Source organism: Callorhinchus milii, unplaced genomic scaffold (genome assembly GCF_018977255.1).
Source record: "Callorhinchus milii isolate IMCB2004 unplaced genomic scaffold, IMCB_Cmil_1.0 Scaffold3, whole genome shotgun sequence".
Classification (NCBI taxonomy): Eukaryota; Metazoa; Chordata; class Chondrichthyes; order Chimaeriformes; family Callorhinchidae; genus Callorhinchus; species Callorhinchus milii.
In genome coordinates, this window is record NW_024704744.1 from 30,205,237 (window position 1) to 30,219,701 (window position 14,465).

At 42.0% G+C, this 14,465-nt stretch overlaps 1 protein-coding gene across 1 annotated transcript; it reads right to left on the minus strand.

Moving 5' to 3' along the window:
- Positions 1–1,125: 1,125 nt before the first annotated feature.
- tmem200a (transmembrane protein 200A) lies at positions 1,126–12,866 on the minus strand. The gene is made up of 2 exons (XM_042333366.1): positions 12,729–12,866; positions 1,126–3,517 (listed from the first exon to the last, which is right to left on the minus strand). The coding sequence occupies exon 2, from the start codon at positions 3,500–3,502 to the stop codon at positions 2,033–2,035; it is 1,470 nt and encodes a 489-aa protein (XP_042189300.1). The 5' UTR covers positions 3,503–3,517; positions 12,729–12,866; the 3' UTR covers positions 1,126–2,032.
- Positions 12,867–14,465: the final 1,599 nt, after the last annotated feature.

The window sequence follows — 14,465 nt, forward strand, 5'->3', positions numbered from 1 at the left end:
TCGCCCACAAAATATACGGTCAATTCACTTTACAGTATATTCTGTGAAGCACTTTGAGACATCTCGAAGAATAAGGCACTATATCAAATGCAAGGATTATTATTATTACTGTAATTGAAGAAATAAACAATGATTCTCAGATCCCACACATTAGATTTCCGAATTCGATGTGATTTTACTGTTAGTGCAAGGAAATAAGATTTTTTTAATAACAGGAAGTTGTTCCTGCACAATGATTTAAATTATTACTGTTTCTTAATTCTGTAGTCAAAATTAAATACATTATACAGTACTTGGACTTTCAAAATGGCCCCATAGGACTGTAATTTATAAATATTGAACGGTGATGTTATTGAAGTTTGTGAGATGAGAAGATCATTATAGTTCAATCACCTAGACCAGATGTGAAATATAAACAGGCCATTACTCTCCTTCAATTTTAGGTCCCATGTCTGCTCTCCTGAAGTCAGCCACTTGAACACTTCATCCGTAGTGTTCACATGTAGGGTGAAGATAGGATCAGGTGTGAACGTCAAGCCATTTAATTTATTTAGTTATGTAAATGATTTACATTAACCCACAATTATCTAAGAAGCAACCATTCCCTAGAACTGATGAATACAAACTCTCCTGGCAAAGAAACTAAAGAAATAAAGTTAAAAATAATGTGAACTAAAATGAGGTGCAAGAAAATAACCTTTTTTTTAAAAAATCGCAAAATCATTATTTTGTCTCTTTTCTGAATTGATAGTTGTATAAATGAATTATTCTATTCAGAAAGGGCATACAGCAACATTAAATTTGCAAGCGTTTAGTACGAATATGTATTTTAAATAAATTAAAGTGTATCTATAGGAGAGTCAGTGAGTCCATTGTAAGCCAAATAAAAAGGCTACGAATGCCACATCTTTATGCATTAAAATTAAATAATAGTTGTTTATTAGTTGGAGCATTGGTCATAAAAAAATTAAGAGATTGTATTCTCAAATGTCAGCAATTCACTGTGATCACTAAAGTTCAATGTCAAGTTTATTATTTAATTCGAGAGAGGATCCAACTAACAGAACACACAATAGTGATTATAACACAGGAAAGTGGAGCAGAAAGTTTTCAACAAATAAAAAAATTGAAGATGTGTTTAAGCACTATTAATAGTGTAATAGATTTTTTTTACTCTTACTCTACCAGGCTTCCCAGTCTCCCAGATTAGTTGGTAAGTGAAATATTGGTTGAAAAGATCTTTAGAAACAATAGTGTAAAATTTGAGTACTTTCATAATGCATTCCTTGCATTAATTAACACAATGCACATGCCAATCTATGTTCACCTATCCAATGTGTTCAGGCTCAATTTATTTAACTCTGACCATATAACTTTTCATTAGTTGCTGATAATTAAATAGAAACATAGTTATTAAAGTTCATAGTATATGTACATTTTATTTTGTTCCAAAAATAGCAAATTGTATATTGTATATTAAGAACATAAATGTGGAGTTGATAAAAGCCCCATAGTAAAATATCTGGCTAATTGTTATACAATATACAGACTTAAGCTTTGTACCAGTAACACTAGCTCCCAGTTTACTCATTAACACATTTTCGTACACATATTAAAATATTAATACGTTCTTGTAGTTTTTATATCGTTTACAATTTATTTCAATAAGTTCTGTCTATCCAACAATGAATGTAGGCAGAAATTAAATGGAATTCGCATTCTGATGCTGCCATCTCTCCTGGGACTGAGATCGAAACTCAATCTCAGCTCTTGGTAATACCTGAGCATTTGGTTAATACAGGACTGACAAACACAGCTTGAAAAAATGTCTGCTGTAACCGCAAACCATCACGAAAATTCCCATTAATGCAAAGATGCCAGTTCAAATTACAATGCACAATGTTCAAGCTTAATTTGTACTGAAAATAACATCTCTTTAAAATAGACATGCACTTTCTCACTATTTATAAATACATATTTTTAAAATGTAAATGCCTTAAAATACAAACACATGGTAAAAAGCAAAACACCTTCAAAACCTTGTTTCTGATGCACCACGCCTTAACTTGTTATCTAGAAATTCATTACTTTCAAAACTTAGATTATTGTGAGATCTTGAGATCATAAGTAATTTCTCTTTATTGGTAAAATCACGTTTTACTGTGGTATGTGGTACAAGTAACCTGTCCATAGGATCCTCTTTATTTTCCAGTTTAACATAACCCTTACTGTTACTTCGGTCGAGTCTCGGCCAACTTGGGTGCTTTCTTTGCTCTGCTTGAACTGTGAGTGTCAAGGGACCTCCCTCCAAGTCCAATGATTTTGAATGACAAGACAACATGTGAAGAGAAGAGTTTGATCCAAATTCTTTCTTGGAGTTACTTGGTGATAGATATATTCCAATGGGTGCATCAAGGGACATGTTAGGTGGATACCCATCTGTTGTGGTGCTGTTGCTTCTCAGCAATCGTGGGCTACGTGGTTTATAGGAGTCATTAATGTCAATTGATGGAACTACTAAGGAGGCCATAGATGGCTGTCGAGATCGACCTTTGCTGGGATCACTATCCTCTGTGATATTATCAAGATCAGGCTCATCAATGACACAGTTGTTGAGTTTAATAACAGGGAGTGTGAAAGCACTGATGGACGATGAAACAATCGACTTTGTGTCACATTTTTTAAGGTTGCTATTTTTTTCTTCTTTTCCCCTTGGAATTCCTGGCTGTAGTCCACAGATGGACCCTGGTGGCATGTGGGACACTGGGGATAAGAGAGTGGAGTCTTCTTTAAATGGTCCTTCATCTTCTTCATTGGAGTTCCAATTCCGTGAAAAAGTGCCATCATTAGGCGGACCCGCAAATGACAACAATACATTAGCCGCTAATTTAGCAGCACAATGATTTTCATAATATTTGATATCAGACTCAACAGGGTGACCAGTCCAAACCCCATTCATATGTCTCTGTTCTTTAATTCTTTGGCTGTGGATGTCAATGACAGTGGAATAAATGTCTCGCATCTGTATCACTTTTGTTTCTTTGTCCCTGTTTTCATGTAATATTGCATTAGCGCAAATAAATATAAAGATCCCTATCCCCATGGTGAAAGGGCCAAGCATTTTCATTTTTTCAGAGTTTAGATGCTGTACAAAGAATTCTGCTATTACTCCTTCGTGATTTGTAACTATACCAGAGTCGTTGGTAGAAATTCCAGCTTTGGGAAACATAGCATGTTTCTTAACTGCCTTTTGCGGCCAATAACCAAGAACTGCCATTGCAATCCCGACCATCAGGATAAAAATTCCAAGAAAAAGGAAAAATCCAGAAGGAGAGTAGAGTCTGATTTTGCCTCTCACTATAACCACATCAGCTTTGGGTTTACGTTTGGGTCTCCTTTTCTGTGGAACAGATGGAGGAGGAGGCAGATGGTGCTGGGATCTGGCAGAATCTTGTCTCTTAAGGGCTGCCAGCCCTGTTATTACACCCCCTGTTGCTATCATAATAGTGTCTTCCTCCTTCAATAAAAGTAATAAGAGAATACAATTTCAGAACAATACAACTGTGGTTTTGACAACATACATTCATGAATCATCCTCGTGATAACCATAAATAGCAGCTCAGAGAAATGTTTTACTTCAGGGTACATTAAGCAATGCTAAAACGTTAGAAACAACAGTTAATTGTATTAGCAATTAACATTGTTACATATTTACTAACAATTGCACATTGAATTAATAAATCTCTTCAACTCTGCCCTTCATGATATTGCCTTTAACCAGCAAGACAATAATTAAACATATTTATTTACATCAGCATCATGGTAGCACAGTACATTGGAGTTCCAATATCCTGTGCCATGGATTGAAATACAAGTATAAGATTTGGTGAATTATCAATGTAAGCCATGTTATCATGTTGTGTGCTGAAGGTGAAGGTCAGGCACTTGAACAGAAGATACATTGCACTGAAATTCACCTTGGGTCACATCCATAAAACTAGGGCCTGTTCTGACGCTCCTGTGGTTGCTAACTTCAGTGAAAACATAGACATGTAAACACAGGTATAATGCCAAGACATTGAGCCAACATCTAAATTGATGCTCTTCCCAGCATTCCTACCCATTACCAGAAATAAGCAAGAGCTCAAATTAATTTGTTTCGGTTTTGTTAGAGGCTTTTAGAAGCAATTCTTACAGCGTAAATAATAATAATAAAACTTACATTTGGTTTAGCGCCTTTCACATTGAGAGGACATCTCAAAGCATTTCACAGGATATACTGCAAAGTGCAATGACTGTGTTTTGTGTGGGTGAAGGCACAGGAAAATCTGACTACCAACTAGGCCAGTATGACACAGAATTGCACAATTTGGAAAGCACTTCGAAAAGTGATTATTTGATTCCCCAGCATACCTGATGTTTGTGATAATGGGGTTGATTCTGAAAATCACCACAAGGGGTGATAGAATTGAATAACACAGAGGAGCATTCTGCCTGAGATGGTGGGTGGCAGGAGACATTAGCATTCCATCACATTGTATGATGATGAGGAGGATATGGCAGTCTTGGAGCACGCAGGAGATAACAGCTGCACCAGCCCATCCAGTATCTCAACAATAGAGTGCATAACCTGTGCATAACTGAACAGTGTATGAAGAGCCTGAGATTCAGCAGGGAGACTGTGACTGAATTGTGCTACCTCATCCACAAAGACATACAGAGATAGTCTGTTGCTAAATTTTGGACTACCCATGCCATTTGTTTTTTTGGTCAACGAGGTGTTTGACACATGTGGAATTCCATCACCATGCCTAAGAGTATCCAAACCAAATACATCAAAATTCCAGTGGTTGGAATGGAATGCGCACTTTCTCCCTGGAGGGACCCATCCTGTTTACTTAATTCCTTAGAATAGAGATGGCCAACTTGTGCCCCATGGACTGCATGCAGGCCTCTTTACACATGAGTAAGATAATCAAGGGGGCCAAATGTACTTAGAGTATTAGGCGCAAATTGGCAAGAGCCAAGGATTGGGACCCCAGAGTACCTAAGATTTACCCAGCTGAAATCTTATAGTTTGTCATTAAATGCAAGCTTCCTGTTGCTTGTCCAACTTGTACCATTGGTTAGGGCTTTGGCTTACTGGATTAAAAGGAGTTGAGTGGGAAGAATTCTTGTCCTGCATAACCCTCATCCCCCCACCCACTAGACTTACCAATGAGCCAGGCAGGCTGGTGTATCATTAGCAGTGCTTTGAAATATATTAATGCCAGTGAAGGGCAGAAGAGAGGTCAATCAAACTGATGGAAAAAACAATATCCTCCTTGACTTGCAGCATTGCCAGGGATCCCTGATGCTGTGAGGTCCCTACTCTTAGTTATGTTGCTCACTGTCATTAATGCAGGTTATTGTGATGGCACAGAGCTGCTACTGATGTGAGTGCCAGCTGACTGTACCTGTGCTTCCTGTGTGCAACTGATGGAAGAGAGTTTGTCACTAGATTTATTTTGCGCAAAAAAAATTGAGCAGCTGGGAGAGTTTGAAAACATAATTTGGTTGTCTGCCATCTTTTTCCAAGAAAGTTGAAGTCAGCAACAACTGCTTTCTAGAATGTCATCCCAATGCCTTTAAAACAAGCACCAGGAGAGAGATTTTCTACTGCCAGTGATCTATGTAAGTCCAGGTCACCAATGAAGGTTCCACTGGTGTTCCCGGGTGCTCAATTACACACCATTTTACAGCCATCTGATGCTCCATTTTCTTGCTTACGGGGAAACTGCAGCATGCATCTGATTGCTTGGTCCACCAAAAATAACATCCCCACCAGAACAAAAACAATTTCCACTTATATAACATCTTTCATGTAGGGAGAATTTCTCAAAAGTCTGAATAGGAGCCCAAGCTGGGAGGGAGATAGAAGGGGTGGTGTGTATGTGGTGGGAGGAAGTGTCTGAAGGCTCAGTACTTGTAAACCCTCACAAGCAGGATTAAAGAACAACAACAACAACTTGGATTTATGTAGTGCTCTCCACGCCGGACGGCGTCTCAGAGCGCTTCACAGTAACGGATCCCAGGGCCAAGCCAGGGGTGGGAAGGTGACCAAAGGTGCAGTCGAAAAGAAAGGTCTTCACCAGGGACCTGAAAGTAGGAAGGGGGCGAGGCCAAGGGAGTGAGGAAGGACATTCCAGAGCCTCGGGGCATAGTGGCTGAAAGTACGGCCGCCGAGGGTGGAGAGGAGGACTTGGGGGACAAGGAGGAGGCCAGACCCAGAGGAACAAAGGCAACGGGTACTGTTTTGAGGAGAAGGAGGTCAGAGAGGTAGGGGGGTGCAGAGGAGTGGAGGGATTTGAATACAAGGGTGAGGATCTTGAAGTCGAGAACACTAGTCTGATGCTGGTGCAATTTAAGCAGTGTTTTTTTTAAAAAATGAAACTCTTTTTAACATTTTTCATGAAAACAATGCTGTTATTCTGTTACATAACAAAAATTGGACAAGCATGCAAAGAGGGTGGTGGGCCTGGCCTTGGATGGCCGACATGCATAGAAAACACTGCCGTGAGAATTACTTATAGAATTATGTAGAGTCTATGGCGCCAAAAGGCCATTCAATCCAACTAGCCACCAATCCTAATACCCTCACTTCATCCTCCTCCACACCACTCCATTCCCTTCTCTCTTATACTACATGGGAGTCCTGTAGCGTATTGGTTAAAGTACTCTCCTCACAAGCGAGAGGACCTGGATTTGATTCCCATGTGAGGCAAAATGTTTGGCAAGTTTCCTTACACCAGTACCATAGCAGTAAAAGTACTAATTTTACTGAGCAGTAAGTGGGAACCTGGGTGTTAATCGATTGGCAGATCGCTTTTCTGGGGGTAATAATCCCTTCAAAAAAATAATAATAATTTGGTCACTCAATCCACGACTGTTTGCGGGATACAGCTGTGTGCAATTGGATCCCGTGTTTCGCCCACAAAATATATAGTCAATTTACTTTACAGTATATTCTATGAAGCGCTTTGAGATATTTGAAGAAGTTATAATGGGCTATATCAAATATAAGGATTATTATTATGTATGCATTGAGTTTCTTTTCAACTCTGCTTTAACCACAGCTCCTGGCAAAGAGTTTGTTATTCACACCAGCTTCTGTGTAAACAAGTTCCTCCTAACCAAGATCTTAAAAAAATTAAAAAGTGGATATTATGGGGTGAAGGACTAAAATATATCACTGTTGATATATAATAATTATCTAAATACCTAGAAATGTTTGCGAGCAGAGTGGTAGTCCGGGTTAGAACTCAGCCTAAGATCTTGTTTATTTACATCCTAGACAAGTGAGCAAAATATCTGAAATATATTAACCATCAATTGACATAATGTTGAATCAAGGTCACAGTGAAATAAGTCGTATAGTATTCATTGGGTACTGAATGAAATGTATGGAAATTAACATAACCTCAACCATTATGTAAACAATTGCATAACATAATTGTACACTTACAGCACAAAAGGAAGCAATTTGTCTGATCTAAGCTACTTTACCCATGTTATCTATTCCAATCCCATACACTGCTCCTTCCATTACCCCTTAATATATTGTATTCATGGCTTTATCCAATTCCCTTTAAAATGTTTTTTCAGATTCAGCTTCAATGCCATTTGTTGCAAAACAGTTTGCATTCTAAGAACCCTCCGTATAAATAAAAACCCTCCTTTACCTCTAGTCATAATCTTCAATTTATACCCTCGTTATTGATTAAATAACAATTTATATAGTGCATATCATGTCTGGAGGACATCTAAAAGTACTTCACATAACTAACTGGGAGAGGCAGAGAGGGAGAAGTTGATGAGGTGTGGAGAGGTGGCTGAAAGGAAGTTAAACTGTTAGGCTTAAGTGGGTTTTGCAGTTGGGGAGGGAAGCAGCAAGACAGAAACATGTAGGGATGGAGTTTCAAAGAGCGGAGCAGAAAGGATGAAAGCTCACCCACTGATGACAGGGTGCAGTAGATGGGAACATGAAGCAGGTCAGTGTTTTCTGAGTGGATGGGCATGGGCAGAAAGTCAGAGGAAGTCGAGGCAAGCTATTGAGGTATTTGATTATTGAGTTTGAACCACTGGGAGATCTAGAGCCAGTGGAGCCAAGGGAGGATTGGAGTGATAGGCTTACAGGGCTTGGTACAGGAGAGGACAGGGACTGCAGAGATCCTGATGACCTGCGGCCTGTGTGGGGAGGAGTTGTAGGGAGAGAAGAGGGTATTCAAATAGTTAAATCTTGAGTGATGAAGAGGTGGATGGAGATGTCAGCAACCTACACATTGTCTAGAGTAGTGGTGGAGGTGGATGATGTTGTGGAGGTGAGGGAAAACAGAAGGAGTGACAGCTTGGAAGTAGGGTTTGAAGGATGGTTGAGTTGAGAGGCACTGAAGTTAATCACAGTCAGCGCAAAAGCTCACGGTCTTATCAGTCAAAATCTTTTGAACTTTCTCTATTTACACAATCGAAACTATTCATAATTTTGAAAAGCTCCATTAGATTTTCCCCATAATCTTTTCTATTCCAGCAAAAAAGGCTTCTTAGTTCTCTCCACATAACTATAAACCTCTTATATTTATGTTGTCCTAGCAAATCTTCACTGTGCTTCCTCTATTGCTGGTGCACTGCTGAGGGCAATTGGCTGCGTTTCGCCCACACAATTTACACTCAATTCACTTTATAGTACATTCTGTGAACCATTTTGAGATGTCTTGAAGATGTGATAAGGTGTTATATCAAATGCAAGCATCATTATTATTATTATGATACTTGCATTTGATTTCGCTCCTTGATTCATCATCGAGTCATCTCAAAGTGCTTCACTGGATTTTATTTTGAACTGTGGTGGCTGTGTATTTGCAAGCAAATGCAACAGCAAATTTGCGTACAGCAATATCTCATAAACAGCCGGAGACAGTCATGTTCTTTCTATTACGTGATGTGAAATACCAGATCCAATACTTCAACTACAACCTGTACATATTTACTTTATCTCCTTGCTCTCCTATGCCTCAACATAAAAATCAAAAGTTCTTATTCATATCACAGTTCTTATGATATGAATATCATAATATGAGTTTTTACTCATATTATTAAAAATAATAAATAAGTTGGTCACTCAATCCACGATTGTTTGTAGAACACTACTGTGCGTAATTGGATGCCGCGATTTGCCACAAAATATACAGTCAAATCACTTTACAGTATAGTATGTGAAGTGGCACCAAACATGTCTCGGACACGATAAAGCGCTATATTAAATGCAAGGAATATTATTATTATAGGTCTATATGAGATGTTCAATTGACTAGAAACTGGGTGCCTACTTGCTTCTAGGTAAACAGAGGCATGTGGAGTAAGGAAACTTGCCCAAGGTTTCGCCCTGCCAGGAATTGAATCTCGAGGCGAGGCGAGCATGCTAACCACTATGCTCCGGGACTCCACGGCTCCATATATCAACTCAGTGACAAAAACTTTCACGAATGAGATGAAAGACATCTCCTGTAATAATAGCACACACCCTACGAATGTTGTCTTAAAAAAACATAATTACTAATTAAAAACTCTATGAGTAATGATTTCTGATTCACCCTATATACAACCTAGGATTCCATTCATTTTTTAATACTCTTAACTGCTTACACTCTTACCTTTAAAGACTTATGCATCTGTACTCTGAGATCTCTGCTTCTCTGCTTTGCTAACAATGTTACTATCTAGAATAGATTATTTTTCTTTGTCCCTCTTCCCAAAACATACTACTTTACATTCTTTACATATCGATACTAACTCAACAATCTCACCTAAAGGTTTCTTTAGGCCATGTAAACCTTTCTTAAGGTTTGATGTGGTCAGACATAATTAATGACAATTCAGCAGCAAGATGTCAAATAACATTATTAGTAGAAACAAAATGCTATATCCACCAAGTTTGCACTGTTTTATCTCACACTCTGGTAATGCAAATATTAGGATTCTTCTACTACAAAATCACACAGAGCGATAAATGATTGTTTAATTCAGAGTGAAATTATCAACACATTGAACACATTATGATCACAAAGTTGATCACATTGCGATAAAGTTAAGTTATTAAGCAATGGGTTATCTTTTGAAAAGCCAGTCTGGCAATCTGCTCAAAACAGCGACTTGATTCTGGACTTGAAAAGTAAATATGAACGACCTGAGAAACAAAACTGTTTGGAATTTCTTGCAAAAAGGGAGAGACAAATAATATTGTTACACCAAACTACAACTGCAAAAATATAAATTTAACTCACCAAAGTATCTAACTATAGATCAGATCAAAGTTAAACTCAATTAGTACAATCTTATTTTGAGAAAAGAATAAACAGATGTTCTGACTCTGCCAATAGAAGACTCAGACTACATGATAAACTACAATCTCTTGCGATGCACTCGGAAAATGCATTTTTAAACATATACAAGCTGTTGGACGGGATTTAAAGATATATATGTACATAAACCAAAATTCTTGATATGATAGTTGTGTGTTTGCATAGGTTATTGTCCAATTATTCTTACAGTTAATATATTGGATAATAATGCATGTACGTTTGTGCACAATCATTTACAATGTCTCAGACGCAAAAATATTACTGTGTGTGACTCATCATGACTAGGAGTCCATGTTCCAGGCCCTCTTCTGCATCGATGCAACTCATGCTTTGTCTGGAGGAAACACTGCCAATCTCATTGGATATTTGTGGGAGACACAACAACCTGTAAGGGTAACTCCTGCATCACTCAAGTGTGCCTCCTGGTGGGTTAGCACACCAGATGATAAACAGTCACTATATGGAGCTAAATTGAGATGAAGGAAAATGGGGAGAAAGTATAGAAGAGGTACCATTAATTATGCATGCGCGTTTCTAGTAATGGCCCTCAGTTTAAGACGTAGAGTTTCATTCAACCAATTTCACTGTCTTTTGCCTTCCAAATGGGCAATCATTCTGAATTGTTTACAACCTTATATTTTTTTAATGAACTAATTATAAAAGTAAATATGATTGGGCCCTTGTCTCTCTCCCCCTCTCTGGCTGTCAATGTATGTCTCATCGTTTTCACTTATTTGATTTTATTCCACTATTTTACTCAATTTATCAATAATTAAAGTAAACCTTTCCTGCTTCATGTTTCTTTATAAATCCGTGAATCTGACTGAACATTAAAAGATCAGTGATGGAAAAGTGAGATGACATTTTAGAACAATGAACCAAATAGAGTAGATGATATACAAGTTTCTGCAGGATCACAGATTTGATGCAAACATCAGAAGCGGGATGGTGTCCAGATCCACACTGTAATTCGATTCTTTCGCTGTGACCATGTATTTTATTCTCCGTGCTTTCCATGTTAATGCCTGGTGAGCTGCAGGGTCCCCAAAATAAACATAAGACTGTGCAGTGAAAGTCCATCGATTCTTTTAATCTGATTGAATTGTGTGGTGGCGCACAGTGGGGTTAGTGAGAGCCTGAGCTGGGTCAAGGCGTTTTCACCGAAAGGTCGGCTCGCTCTGACTGCTAAAGGCATTAAGGGGATTGAAATGCGGGGAATTTCCATGGACTGAACAGATCTGGCTATAACACTCCAGAAATTCCTTGTGGATCCTGCCTTTCCCATCTGATTGCCCATGTACTGTCATTTACAAGCGCAAAATGTACTAAGACCCAGCAACCCTTTCCAGATCACTGAAACCCAAGACCCAGAGAACCCGCATTTCAGACATTAGAAATCATTTCACACAGTCCAGCAAAATACCGCTACAGCCAAAGTCAGTGTCATATTGCCTTCAGTTACAGTCAATATTTGGAATCAACCACAAGTGGGGAAACAATTGTACAAACTAAATGCGACTTCGGATTTCTGCAAGTACAGGGAGAGGGGTTTGGGGAGAGGAAAGAGGGGTTTGGAGAGAGGGGAGAGGGGTTTGGGGAGTGGAGTTTGGGGAGACGAAAGAGGGGTTTGGGGAGAGGGGAGAAGGGTTTGGGGACAGGAAAGAAGGGTTTGGGGAGGGGGGAGAAGGGTTTGGGGAGAGGGGAGAAGGGTTTGGGGAGAGGGGAGAAGGGTTTGGGGAGAGGGGAGAAGGGTTTGGGGAGAGGGAGAAGGGTTTGGGGAGAGGGGAGAAGGGTTTGGGGAGAGGAGAGAAGGGTTTGGGGAGAGGAAAGAAGGGTTGGGGAGAGGGGAGAAGGGTTTGGGGAGGGGGGAGAAGGGTTTGGGGAGAGGGGAGAAGGGTTTGGGGAGAGGGGAGAAGGGTTTGGGGAGAGGGGAGAAGGGTTTGGGGAGAGGAAAGAAGGGTTGGGGAGAGGGGAGAAGGGTTTGGGGAGGGGGGAGAAGGGTTGGGGAGAGGGGAGAAGGGTTTGGTGAGAGGGGAGAAGGGTTTGGGGAGAGGAAAGAAGGGTTGGGGAGGGGGGAGAAGGGTTTGGGGAGAGGGGAGAAGGGTTTGGGGAGAGGAAAGAAGGGTTGGGGAGAGGGGAGAAGGGTTTGGTGAGAGGGGAGAAGGGTTTGGGGAGGGGGGAGAAGGGTTTGGGGAGAGGAAAGAAGGGTTGGGGAGGGGGGAGAAGGGTTGGGGAGGGGGGAGAAGGGTTGGGAGGGGGGGAGAAGGGTTTGGGGAGGGGTGGGGGGGAGAGAGAGGGGATATTCATATCCTCTGAACACGATATTCTGACCTGGATGAACGGGAGGCGCTGCTCCGGGTCCAGTCCCCGCAGCACAGGGTGTAGTGGGTTTCTGGAGGAACACTCTGAACCTGGATGGACCGTGTGATCACAGCCCGACCGCAAGACCCGGCAATCAGCAAACCGTCTCCCTCATTTGTTTTATATATATAAAGATATATTATATATATATCTACATCTACACATCAAAAGAAAACTTTCTTTCGGGGGAGTCCGTGTGACATTTCTCCGCCACGAGCGGCGGTGCCTTCAGCTGCACAGAAGTTGGTGTTTCTGGACGCGGTGATGATCACCTTCGCTCACTTTAATTTGGCCCATAGTCAGTTTGCTACCGGGGGGGTCTCCAGCCTGAGGGGGGGGGGGGGGGGAGGGGGAGAGGAGGGGGGAGAGAGAAGGGGGGAGAAGGGGGAGAGGAGGGGGGAGAGAGAAGGGGACAGGAGGTGGAGAGGGGGGGAGAGAAGGGGAGGAGAGAAGGGAGGAGAGGAGGGGGAAAGGAGGGGGAGAGAGAAGGGGAAAGGAGGGGGAGAGGAGGGGGAGAGAGAAGGGGGAAAGGAGGGGGGAGAGGAGGGGGGAGAGAGAAGGGGAAAGGAGGGGGGAGAGGAGGGGGAGAGAGAAGGGGGAAAGGAGGGGGGAGAGAAGGGGGGAGAGGAGGGGGGAGAGAGAAGGGGAAAGGGGGGGGAGAGAAGGGAAGGGGGGGAGAGAGAAGGGGGAAAGGAGGGGGAAAGGAGGGGGAGAGAGCGAAGGGGGAGAGAGAAGGGGAGAGAGAAGGGGGAAAAGAGGGGGAGAGGAGGGGGAGAGAGAAGGGGAAAGGAGGGGGGAGAGGAGGGGGGAGAGGGGGGGGAGAGAGAAGGGGGAAAGGAGGGGGGAGAGAGAAGGGGGGAGAGGAGGGGGGAGAGAGAAGGGGGAAAGGGGGGGGAGAGAGAAGGGAGGAGAGGGGGGGGAGAGAGAAGGGGGAGAGGAGGGGGAGAGAGAAGGGAGGAGAGGAGGGGGAGAGAGAAGGGGGAGAGGAGGGGGAGAGAGAAGGGAGGAGAGGGGGGGAGAGAGAAGGGAGGAAGGAGGGGGGAGAGAGAAGGGGGAGAGGAGGGGGAGAGAGAAGGGGGAGAGGAGGGGGGAGAGAGAAGGGGGAAAGGAGGGGGGAGAGAGAAGGGGGAGAGGAGGGGGAGAGAGAAGGGAGGAGAGGAGGGGGGAGAGAGAAGGGAGGAGAGGAGGGGGGAGAGAGAAGGGGACAGGAGGTGGAGAGGGGGGAGAGAAGGGGGGAGAGTAGTGGGGGGGAGAGAAGGGGGGAGAGTGGTGGGGGGAGAGGAGGGGGGGGGGGGGGGGATCTGCTTTTCTCCCCCAAACCAGGAACTGGCAGCTGAGGGATTGCACCCTCCACAGCCGGAGGGGAATACAATGAATTGTCGGAATTTATGCTTCTGATGGTGGGAACACAGTCTGTCGCTTCCCAGCGTTTCTCTGCCCAGCACTACCGATCTGCAAATAAAAGAACACGCAAATAAAAGATCTGCAAATAAAAGAACACGCAAATAAAAGATCTGCAAATAAAAGATCTGCAAATAAAAGATCTGCAAATAAAAGTTCACTCGATATCATGTCAGCACTACTGGGCTTCTTTTTTTTCAATTATTTTTTGGAGAAAGAGAAAGAAAGAGAGAGAAACAGAGAGAGAGAGAGAGAGAGTGTGTGTGTGTGTGTGAGAGAGAGAGAGAGAGAGAGAGAAATAAACCT